Here is a 12317-nt window from a genome sequence, read left to right as displayed (position 1 = left end):
GCTGAAATGGGCCAATGTCCGTTTTATGGACAGAAATCTAATCTCCTTCCTTGTTTTCTTCCAAGTCTTTCCAATTGAGTTTGCTTTTGCTAATTTTCTATTATATGTAACGTGAAGATTCATGAACATGTCAAGAATCTCAGAATACAATGCACACAACCTCACCATCTCAATTCTCAACCCCACCCATAAAACAAAACTCTGAAGAAAATACATAAGGAAGCCTCTCGTAGTCTTCAAGCAACAAAATCATAAGCTTATATAGGGGATGTCTTGAGTTGAAATGTAGGTAAAGAAGAAGCTCTTCTGATAAATGCTATTGTTGGCTAGAAAATTTGGCAGTTCTCTGCTCTTATCTCTCTATGTTTCTGAACTGAATAACTTAATTAATAAAAAATATTCAAGGGTATAATAATATACCCAACTTCAATTTCAACTACTAAAGAGTCCGCAACCTCCTTAAAATCCTTATTCAATAAAAATTTAAACGATAAGTTTTAAGTTCAGCCACCTGACTACATATAATTAAAATTTTTGGCAATTACAAATGGAAGCATTATAATATTATACATGGTTTTTGAACTGTCATTGATCTGAATGGTTGGACTGTTTGGCTTGGAAATCGGCCATACAACTAATTCCATTTTACCCTTGAATGAACCATCTTTTCATCAAATAGCCGCTGACATGGTCAGAGAATCACCAACACGGATGGTTAAACCTCTAAACCATTTGACCCGCTGAACGGTTTTTTGGTTAACCTTATTTTGTAATTATTTATTTTTATTTTTTTATATTTAAATATGTTTCGAGGTGATCCATTACGATCAAGCCACTGATCCAAAAACTGGACACCAAAGCAGTTTGGTCTCTAGGTCGATTTTCAAAATCTTGATATTATTACACAAAAAACCCACTGCCACATTAAACTGCACAATATTACAAAAAATCTACAGTAGTTCAGTTTTCTTTTTTCTTTTTTTTTTTTTTGGGTGTAACCCCACAGTACTTCAGTTGGTCACCAAACAATTCCTTCCATATCAAGTAACAGTAATATACTACTATTTAATATCATGCTTTATTCGAAAGGCCAATTCATTCCTTTTCAGTGCTTAAACTAAAAACTTGTGGAGCTTGATGATTGCAGGTAAGCCCATTTCTATCCCCTTATTAGTTAAGTCATAGTACAGTTTATAGACTATATAGCAACTTCTGTAGAGAGAAGTACTGATACACTATTTTGTAGAAATTAATCCATGGAACATATATATATCGAGGGAAGAAAGAGTAAGTGATCAAGGAGACAAGACGTAGTTGTTGTATTCGAATCCCTGGTTGAGAAAAGCTCCAGCCACCCATATCTTCAGTGACGACAAGTTTATCATCTCTTCCCCACATTCTCCAACCTGTTTTATTTTATTAACACAGTTATATATACATGATGAACTAAACAGGAACAAGATTATATTAAATTCATCGAGATCTATTGTACGTCAATTAAGTGATCGATCATACCATACTACGTTGATAGTAAATGTGAGGACGAATCTCTGATCAGAAACCGTGGCACAGTTGAAGCTCTGAACGTGGAATCCCGTTAGGGACTCAAGTGCTTTGTAAAGAGCCACAGTCACCCCTTCTCCCTTGTTGCATTCTACCCTCACGTAAAACCCTCTTTCCTCTACTTGAAATGTATCCATCTGTAAAAGAAACCATTTCATTATCTGCAGCTAGCCTGTTGTATTATATAATTAATTAAATACAGATAAGAATTTTTAATATATTGTATTCTAATTAATTGTGAACCAAACCTTGAGTATCTTCCTACAAACTGGATGATGCTTCTTCTGTGCAAACGCTTGCTTTGTCTTCTTTGGGCTGTCGACGACCAAACTCTGATATCTTTCTTCTCCTTTGAAGGATGACTCAAGCTCTGCTATTTCTGCTCGTAGCTTATTAGCTTGCGTTTGCAGCTCTTGCACATACAACACTGCATCTCCTACACTGGATGCCTTGTCCATCTGCATTATTAATCCCAGAGACCCAGCAGGTTGAAAACTATTCATTAGATGTATTAGAGAGAGAGAGAGAGAGAGAGAGAGAGAGAGATAGGTAGACCTTAGTGATGTTAGGAACCAAGGAACGCAATGCGTAGAGCTTCTCCTTCATTCGACTTCTCCTCCGCCGCTCAGAAACCAGCGTTCTCGAACGGTCGCCTTTTGTCTTGTTTTCCGATTTAGTTGTAGTCGTTGCTGCAGTAGAATCATCGTCACCATCACCATCATTTTCATCATCCCTTCCCTCCACATCTCCACTGAAGGGTGGTAATGGCATGAAAATGGAGTTGGGCTCTGAATTACTCGTGGAGTTGAAAGCAAACGTGTCTCCCAAGGTGGTGGGACAAGATTGACTTTCAACCAATAACCCATGATCGAAAACGAGCTCTGCATCATAATTAGAGTTGAAAGCAGTGATGGGATCTGCATTTTCTCCTCTAATGAGACTGATAAATTGCTCAAAGTTGTCGTCGTCAATGAAATCATGAAATAAACCAGAGTCACCAAATTGGGTTTGAGGAGTCTGGAATGCTGGATTCTCCATTTCTAGGTGTTTTACTTCCTTTCTCTTTCATGCATACATGGATGTTAGGAGGTTTACATGTTAGTATTAGTAATAATAGAGGCTGGAGGGTAAACATCTCTCTCTCTGTGTGAACGGAATCAAATGGAGCTCCTATCATTGTGACAGTTAATAATTAAATAGTAAGGACTTGGAGCCTCATACAACTCCTTGATTGAAACAAAATACAAATTGAAACTATTTAATGTTATCTTGTTTTTACTTACATACTTTAATATATATAATTTCAATTAAAAAGTAGAATGGAGATCCAAGCCTTAGATTGAGGTTCTTAATTTAGTAAAGTTTGACTTTTAATTAATTAGCTTGTGTCAACGTTTTCTACTTCTGAAAATATTTTAATTAGGTGGTACTCTGATACTCTATCAAACCATAGAGAGGGAAGAATATTGGGTGAACAGGCAGCGTGGAGCTTCTAACTCCAAGATGAAGGCCATTGAAAGAGAGAGACTATATCTACATCTAAATTCATATGGTTTTCTTTAATTTATATTATTGTTGAGCGTGGACTACACGCCCGTAAGTGTGGCATGGCTTCTGATGGGGTGATGCTGACAAGTGTTTAAATGGGTTCGATTCACGATTCTATAATGAAATTGTAACAAGGAAACGGCGTGGCCTCGTATGCCCACAAGAGATCCACATGTGCCTTCAGCCAATCATGAGCATCCATGTACTCCATCTCTAAATACGAAAATATATGTAATAACTTGTGAGATAATACATTTGTAATGTTTCTTTTGATCTTCTAATAAATCTTTTTTTTTTCAGAAAAAGTACGGACAAGGCAATACAGATTTCTGAATTCCACTGCAGAGCTATAAACATTCAAAATATCAAAAACCTCCACTCTATACACCAATGCCCACCCGTGAATTGGCATCAATTCTGAGCAGGCACCAACCCCAACTGTACTTTGGACCAAAAAATTCTGACCCTAAGCTCCGTCATTCTCCCTTTTTTTTATATGCACAAGGTTCAAAGTATCGATACATATCGGCTGATACGTATCGTGCCGGTGGCTTCTTGATACATGCCTACAGGGGGTGTATCTGGGTTCTGACCAGTTTAGGGGGTGGAGGAAAGTTAAACCAATGTTCAAAGTATCGACCCGTATCAATCGATACGTATCATGATAATGGACAAATTACAGAGTTTTAGTCTAACATCTGATTACCATTTTATTTTATAATTGCCATCTCCCTAAAAGGTTTGATAATATAAAATCAAAAAGACTTAATTGGCCACATGATCATTACAATTTGAGTTGTAAGGATTGTTTTTATTTTTTTTTTCACTATCCAAATAATTAGATTAAATTTGTCAGTAATCTCTTAGGTTGGAGTGGGTCCTGATGCATTAAGTATGTAAAGTTGAACCCTGCCATAGCTAAAAACTCGAATAAAAAGGTTGGGTATTGAACCGTTGAACGTAGCCTTTTCACCATATCACTACTAAGTCTTCTCAATTGGGTTGGGTGGCCGGGCTTGGGTTTGGGTTGGGTCAAGACACTTTGAGTTGATTTTGGATCAGGTTGAATTTTGGGTTGGGTTATCAAATGCTAGACCCTAACCCTAAATATTTGGGTTAGGGTTGAATTTAAAGGAATTCACCTTAAAATTTCAAATATAAAATAAAAAAAAAACTTGAACATTGAACATTTTAAAGAATAAACAATAAAGAGTAAAGACCAAATAAAAAAAAAAATTAAAGAGTGGAAACTTCTAACAATGCATAAATAGTCCCAATTAGACTTGACAATCAGGTCAGCGGGTTGACCCATGACCCAACCCAACCCAACCCAGTTTTTCCGGGCTGGTTTAGATTGGGTCATTCTCACATTCAGGTAGCTAAATATGAGACCCTAACCCTGTTTTTTCGGGTTGGGTTGGGTCGGGTTCGTGGGTTGAATCAACTTTTTGCCAGGTCTAATAGGAAGAGTTGTCTTGGGCCTCTTAGCAAAGAGCCGCAAAACAGACTGTTCACTCGAATTATGAAAGTTTGTTTATTTACCAATTGTAAAACCGAAAGGCTACCACTGGGTCATGGGTGTAGACACGATCAGATTTGGATGCTCCCTGTGGTGGATGGCTGTGGCTGGGGCAATCTAACCTGCAAGAAACAAAGTATCCGAGACACAGCCTATTAGAGCAGTATCTACTGGGTCATGGATGGCTGCCCTTCTTGTTATCTCGTATATGAGATGCCATTTATTATATAATGGCTTAACGCAATATCTATTTCGTTGTTTATAAGGTGAAGAACATAACTGATTTGCACATTGGGCTCAGTTTGGAAGGAGTACAAATACAAACATATAGAGTGCAAAACCTTGGAATTTGTATTTATTTATACTGTACATATTTGCATTTGTACTCTTTCCAAACTGAACCTTGGGAACAAGACACTCGACAAACCAATTCAATCCCATCCGGATTGAAACAAGTGTCTCACTAACTAAAGATCTCATCACTTGATCACATACCTAAACCAAGCTAAATAGCTTTCCATTTTAGTTGTGTGAAAATATAGCATAACCAATTTTCCACCACCATGTGGCTTATCACATGGCCACTGCATTTTCCAAACAAGGGCCTATGGCCACTCTTCCATCAGTGGGTTGGAAACTATATGCCTCATATAACTTGTGGTTTGATGGCTTTCATATAAGGGGGTTTCTGCCATTGTGAATGGTTTTGTTTTCAAAACTGCATTTGAGGAGAGGTCTTGAGTTAAAATCTTAAAACCCAGATAGTTTTCATAGGCTTAATTGGAGAAATTCCATCTCCAGCGTTTTGCACATTTGTCCTGGATCCAAGGGTCTGAACCGTCCAATTTAGCAATGAAAGATATTGACAAAAAGAGTTTAACCTGGTGTCAAGAGGACGTTTCACAACAATTATACAATGAAAAAAATCTAAAAAAAAGCACAAAATTGAATTTAGCATTTTTACGTTTGACATCCAATCAGTAAGAGACTAAGAGTGGTTTTCCTTCATTCCATTAGTTTTAGACATTTTAGTGCGATTTTGTTCCAAATAAAACACAAAATAAAGAATTTCTACTTTGGTACCTTGATTAACACAGTGGAAGCACTCTAGATAATGATGTATTTCTTGTGCTCCGCTCACCAGGAGTCTTTACAATTAGCTTTATTCTAGCAAGATGCGTGAACTGGTTCAGCAGCTTATTCCTCTTGAGCAATATGTACATTATTTTAGCTTCTTCCTTCTCTCACTCCAACCTCAGATAAGACTATTTCAACTTTCCTCTGTTCCACATCAACATTGAAAATAATCTAATTGTCATACTGTTCTGGAATAAATCCATAAAGCATATAACTAACATCTGTGCATAAGACTAGAAACTGTACCTGATGAGAAACAGCTTCAAGGTCAAGATCCATTTTCAAGGTGAGGAATGAACTTGCCATTTTTAATATGTTTAGCTAGCTGCTTGACCCTTGGGATCTAATACTGTTCTTTAGGTTCTGGTTCTGATTCTTGATAAACTGAATTCTATCACCAAATCAATCAAATGTCACGACTTTCCACAAAGACCGATGTTGTCCTTGGTGGCACAATGAAGCTCCCAGAGGAGGTTTCGTACTTTGAGTTCTTGACTATCTGGTCAGTGGACGTCAACTGCACCAGGACCAAAGAGAGAGAACATTAATTTCTCAAAGGACAGAACCTTTTCATTTATTTCTGAAAGAAGGGTAGGATCCATCTAATGGACGCTATAAAGGTTGCGGAATGGGTGGGCGAATTTCAAAAATTTCCTACCTTCTCTCAACCAGGAATCATATTCCCTAAATTTAGAATACAATATTCAAGGATCCTACTTGAACCATAATCAAACCAGATCTGTACCAAAAGATAAATGGGAGGAATATACCTGATCCGGAGAAGCAGTATCTCCCAAAGTTGGTGTTCACGCCCAAAGAATGCTCCAAGATCCGTTCCTGCTGAAAATGACACAGCTGTGGATGGAACAGAACCAGCAGGGTGCGTCCTACACACTGGATCCTTCACAAGAATCCTCTGGAAGTACTAAAACACTGAATCCTTTCAGTCTTTCTTGCAAGACTGATGTCAAGAACAGATTTCTTGACTTTCTTCTCTGCAAAGATCTAATCTTGCAATGGCAGATGGCGGCGGCAGGAGGAGATCTCCAAATCGAAAAAGGCTGAACTGCTTTTTCTGTTTTTCTGGAGAGTATGAATCAGATCAGATCTGAATTCGCAGGAGGTATCCTATACCTCTTCAAGGTGGTTCGAAATCTCCTCCTTTCTTCTTGATTAAGAAACCTCCTTTTTAGGAGCTATCCCAATCCAAATCAGTATTTGGATAGGGGATAATCTTAATCCTTTTGCAGATAGAGTTAGCTTACTCCTGATCTTATCAGGAGGTTACCAGATTCAAATCTAATTTGAATTTGGTCTCTAAGAGTGGATAAGGCTAAAGGCCCAATCCTTTTACTAACTTTAATCTCAAATTCGCCCCATGGATGGGTGATCATATCAGCCCACCTCGAAATGGGCTTTTGGCCCATTAAGTGTTCAGTGTCTAATTACTTTCCAATCTGCTGCCCAGTTGGGCTTCTTTGTATGGCGTGGGACCCAAGCATTGATCTACACACCAGCCACATGGGTTCGGCCCAGCCTTTAATACAAGGCCCAGCCAAATTCACTGAAAAACTCAATGAACCCCTTGAGTCCATCATATGGACCCTATGGGCCCAACACTTACATTAAGTGGTCCCTGGGCCAAGCCATCTTATAAAAACCCAGGGACTGTGGGCAGGTGCAAGATTAGCCCATCAGGTATTATCCTCAATGGTCTTACACTTAACCTCTCAGCCCTTAATGATCAAGCACTGCCCGACAAGAGAGGACCTCTCCCTCGGCTGCAAGGAACAGTGCCGCACTCTCCTCTCACATGGATCCCGGGAATTAAAACCATTTGCAAACAATTCGAAACCGTACATATATATAAATATATTAATTTTGCAAAACAAAATTCCAACGATTGAAATCAACTGCCGGCAGTTTGGTTTCCATCAGAGAGAGTGCATTCCCGATCATTACCCTTTGTCCGACAAAGTGGCTGATTCTGTCACTATGATCACCCACTCAGATGAATTCTCAAACTGCCCCAACATACCCAGGTTTTGATCCCCGCTAAGGATCTCACTGAATGGCATATCAAAGGCAGCCTGATCCAACACCTAGTGAAATGTCATAATCGAGTCTAGGGGTCAGGTGTAACTTTCCAGTTTTGCCCATCTATCTCCAAGGTCCAGGGCAATACTGGAAATCTGGTCCGATTCAAGGATTCAAGTAATCCCATACTGCATGTGCCTCGGGTCTTACCCTGATGGCTGAGACAGGCCATCCCAACACTTGGTGGCACACCAGTATCAGCCTTGGCAGGATAAATCTCCCCAGACTTATCCAACGGCTGTGAACATCTAAAACTAACATGAGTCTATAAATGTTCAGTTTTAGGGTTTTACACAAAATTAAACCAAACAACGTGAATCAAACATGCACTTTATTTATTTCCACTAAATAACAAAAGTACATCAAATCATATTGAAGCTAAGGGCATACAAAACTGTCTAACAATTTTATCCTTTGTTTTATAATTTCAGACATGCTTCCGGTTAAAGGATGAAAAAGCACTTCAATGAAACAGACAATATCTTCCTAATAGAGAAACACTGTTACCTGTACGGGATGCAGTTTAAGAGTTCTTTTCTGCAGTGCAGGGCACCCAAATGAGACTTCTGTTGGGCATACATTAAAGATGATGACGATACAAGAGTAGCTGTTGGGAAAAGAAAAGCAATATAAAATATATTATCCATTAAGAGTTTGCAGGTTGCAGAACTGACGTAAGGAGAATGTGATACTAAGTTTATATTAACCCACATGGGATCTAGTTGAGCTAACCCTGGCATCCCTTCATATCCATCTTCAATGCTCATCACAATGACCCCAGGGACTGATGATGGACCAGTATTATGGAAACGTACTCTTCTCTGAACAGGAAAAGAATATCACATCTAGCCATTAGATCTTGGGAGAAAAGCCTAATTTGTACCAGTCTGTGTATGGACTGGGAAATGCAAACATTTTGATTGAAAGGCAAAAGGCGAATTGTTACAATGCTCAACACAAACAGTGTCTGTTTGATCTTGGGGGGGATTCTAAGATCATCAGGTGTGATGAAATGCAAAAATTTTGATCAAATTAGTGAAGTTTTACGAAGTTGATATAAATAGGGGATTTCTGGTCTGGCATCTTGTAGTTGATCAAATTTGTTCCTGGCCAATATAATGTGGTTTGAGTATAAATTTAAAACCATCCTTCTGTATATGTATATATAGATACATAATTATCAAATACGTTGAACATGTCAGATCATGCTTATGAATCCATTATACATGTGTATGGATGTGAATCTTATTATTAAAACACAATTTGTCTGGCTGGGCCTAGCAGACCAATAATTGAATTGAATTTGAAGCACTCCCAACCATTTGCAATATTGTGGATCACCACTTAGCAAGTAGAGAGGCTAAAATGCAAACAAATGCATAGCTAATTTGAGGAAGCTTGGTTGAAAAGAAATAGATACTCCAATGTCCCAAAAGATATTTTATAACCTAACCCATTCTGATAAATTGGAAATTTAAGTATAAGAAAGACATAAGTTGACATAAAAGTGTTCCACTAATAATGCCTCACCTGGATGGAATTTGCTGTCCTTAAACGGAAAAGTGGTGAAGAATACCTAATCCTTAACATGTTTGAGAAATTTTCTACAGCAGCAAGGATGTGTCTTTTCTGAGGCTTGAAGGATGGATCTGCCAACCGTGGTTTAATCCTGAAAACAGAAGCAGATCAGCATCTAGGAACCTTTAGTATAAATGTAAGATAATGCCCCATGCTAGAAATAAGTGAAACATTATGAGTGGAAAGCAGTCAGCAAGAATTTTTTTTGTCACATCAATTGCCCTGAGAAATTGATCAGCCCAAAGTGATGAACCATCAATTAACATTAAAACATCAGAAACTGATGAAAAATAGAGAGGAACTAAATGAATATTAATAAACACTTACAATGGCCAGTTCTTTTCATTTTTTTCCTTGGGAGGAAGACCGACACCCCAATTGTTCGTGTTATAGCTAAAGTCTAGCCTGGAAAGGATGAGGACTAAGACTTCAGTATATGTTAGCAGTAGGAATAAGGTCATCTCATCCAATGATGGTAGGACTAGAAAATGACTACTATGACAATCTGCAAGTCCATGATCAAAACGTGGCTGCAGTATTACCAAAGAGAATGGGAGTTTAATTTTAATCAAGTCAATAGTAACAGTACCCTGACCATCCAAGAAACACATAATGAGCCTCATACTAATGTGGCGGGCATTTTAGAATAACAAACCTGTTGAACCAATCGCCGGAGTTATATGAGTCACGATCAAGTGATTTAGAGCGTAATAGCTCATCACCAGAATGGAAAAAAGGTATTCCCTGGAGAAGGAAACCTTAGTTAATGGTAGAACATAAATACAATAGATGGGGCAAAAAAGGTAAACAAATGACAGAAGATAATGTGTAAATGGTATCTAAACATCCCTAACAGTGAAGAAAAAGAACTCAGATGTTATATAATATCTTTAACTAAAGAAACAAATCAAAAATACATACTATAAGTTAATGTAGAGGTGGCTAGAAGTATGAGAAAATACCATGTGAAAATAATGAATTCATGGCTACCCAAGACCCTCAGTTGAGTTTCTATGAAATATAGCACATAACCCCTAAGACTATAACAAAACCATGCCAAGAAAACTAAATAAGTAAAAAAAAAGCCACTCCTTAATATCGCTCTCTTGCCAAGATGCCTGAAATCAAACTAGCTTATCTAAGAACCAAGTGGAGTTAGTAGTTTCACTTTGGTTATCAAAGATCTCACCTCTCTGATATGGTGAGAATCTCCAAGGGCCTCTATCCAAACTATCACTCACAATCTGGGAACCTTGATCGCAAGACTCTACAAGCCCATAGTTACCAGTAAATACAGCATTATAGTCTGGAAGGTACAAAACCCAATGAAAGTACTCCTTGATACCACCATTCAGTGGCAGAGCTCCTGATCTGGCAGAATGAGTTTTATGTATGAAAAAGGCATTAGACAACTAAAGATTCTGCCTTAAAAAGAATATCTTGCTTAGATTATGACAATAAAATCTTTTTTTGAAGATAAATAAAAGAAATTTTATTAAAACAAAAAACAATTACAAAGAAGGTGGTGATAAGCAATCACCCGAGGAGACAAACCCAGAAAACCAAGCAAAAAAACCCCAAGCTCCAAAAAGAAAACCAGCTCAACAACTGAATAATACTTGCAAACCAGCAAAAACAAGAACCAAACTGCAACACTAATGCAAAACCCAGACCCTACAAACCAAAATCAACACCCGCAGGAATGGCACACCTAATACCCAATCCCACCAGGACTCCCACTCAAAAACTCTTATCAGCTTTTTGAGAATGTTCTTCTAGCCCCCTCTCTGCTCTTTTGTGTTTTTTGACGAGCTTATTAAGCCCAACGCCATATAAGCCTCCTTTTATCCGTGCAAAGACTTTTGAAACTGGAACCGGCTGATGACTTTTTCTATGCTATTGAGCTCTAATTTCTTTTTTTTTTTTTTTTTAGCAAAAAGTGACTAAGATTTTATTAAAAAAGGGGGGGGTACATGAGAAGATGTACACCAGAGAGAAAAAAAAGAAAAGATTACAAAGGAAGAGCACTATCACTAAATAAACAATCTCTATGAGCACCAGATTTAACTAATCCATCTGCTACAGTGTTCAGTTCCCTAGGAATCCAGTTCAATTTAACCTGCATTGAGTTCAAAATATCTATAGCTTCTGCCAAAAGATGAGCCAAATTTCAAGGTCCATTGTCTTTTTCTATTAACCATCTTATTGTATTGGTTGAATTACCTTCAATAACTAGGGAGTAAATCCAAGCATTTTGGGACAATGAAGACCCGTGAAGGCAGCTACTATTTCTGCCTTTTTAGAGTTAGCAGAACCATTCGGGCCACTAAAAGCCCAACATATGTTCCCATCCCTATTTCTGCCTTTTGAGCTCTGAATCTTAGAACTGTATTAAATGTTTTCACTGCTTCTTCCAGACTCCCTCTGGTTTTCAGCTCTGAATCTTCTTACTGCTTCTTGAATACATCCCCACCATCTCCAACAATCATTTCTGTTAGTAAACCCTAGCAGATTCTAGGTTGAAGTAGAGAAGAAGAAAGAAAAGAGAAAGAAGAAGAAGAAGAAGAAGAAGAAGAAGAAAGAAAGGTTCGGCCAGACTAGAAGAGAGTCAAAATCACCCTTCCCTAGCTGACCCACTTGTATTTATTCAAAAACATAGAGTTACAGGAAAGACCATTTTGTCCCTCATAGAAGATGGGACACAACTTAAACACAGATACAATAGACCTTTCACTCTCAAGAAGATAATCCAGAATGACCAAAATACCCGACTCGAGCATTCTAACACTCCCCCTCAAGCTGGAGAGTATATATCATATAGTCCCAGCTTGTTACAAATGTAATCTATTCTTCCCCGAGACAATCCCTTTGTGAG

General features: G+C 38.1%; 2 protein-coding genes across 9 annotated transcripts in view; both read right to left on the bottom strand.

The window, feature by feature from the left end:
• Window positions 1–1014: 1014 nt before the first annotated feature.
• Window positions 1015–2734, bottom strand: LOC148847157 (transcription factor FER-LIKE IRON DEFICIENCY-INDUCED TRANSCRIPTION FACTOR-like). Of its 2 annotated transcripts, none has more exons than XM_088950678.1 (4): window positions 2119–2734; window positions 1812–2021; window positions 1516–1700; window positions 1015–1406 (listed from the first exon to the last, which is right to left on the bottom strand). In XM_088950678.1, exons 1-4 carry the CDS (start codon window positions 2599–2601, stop codon window positions 1382–1384), a joined length of 903 nt encoding a protein of 300 aa, XP_088806804.1. In that variant the 5' UTR covers window positions 2602–2734; the 3' UTR covers window positions 1015–1381. The 2 variants fall into 2 exon arrangements, with proteins under 2 accessions (XP_088806804.1, XP_088806806.1); XM_088950680.1 differs by having other exon boundaries at window positions 1170–1406; window positions 1521–1700.
• A 1504-nt stretch (window positions 2735–4238) lies between these two features.
• The window catches only part of LDA (limit dextrinase), an 89498-nt gene continuing 81419 nt past the window's right edge, over window positions 4239–12317 (bottom strand). For 2 of the 7 annotated variants that reach the window (XM_088950671.1, XM_088950674.1), the window contains 8 exons: window positions 10098–10186; window positions 9770–9847; window positions 9395–9533; window positions 8576–8685; window positions 8372–8471; window positions 6014–6284; window positions 5714–5911; window positions 4239–4752 (listed from right to left, as the gene is read on the bottom strand). In XM_088950671.1, coding sequence (XP_088806797.1) covers window positions 6174–6284; window positions 8372–8471; window positions 8576–8685; window positions 9395–9533; window positions 9770–9847; window positions 10098–10186 — 627 coding nt within the window. In that variant the 3' untranslated portion in view covers window positions 4239–4752; window positions 5714–5911; window positions 6014–6173. Of the gene's footprint in view, window positions 4753–5558; window positions 5912–6013; window positions 6285–8371; window positions 8472–8575; window positions 8686–9394; window positions 9534–9769; window positions 9973–10097; window positions 10187–10631; window positions 10814–12317 lie in introns of those variants that run through there. The other 5 variants (XM_088950675.1, XM_088950676.1, XM_088950673.1 and 2 more) reach the window with 3 other exon arrangements.

This window comes from Nelumbo lutea, chromosome 6, assembly GCF_056320005.1.
Source record: "Nelumbo lutea isolate HS-2025 chromosome 6, American lotus-T2T, whole genome shotgun sequence".
NCBI classification, from domain to species: domain Eukaryota; kingdom Viridiplantae; phylum Streptophyta; class Magnoliopsida; order Proteales; family Nelumbonaceae; genus Nelumbo; species Nelumbo lutea.
The sequence above is the reverse complement of the archived record's forward strand: the minus strand, read 5'-3'. Positions and strand labels throughout refer to the sequence as shown.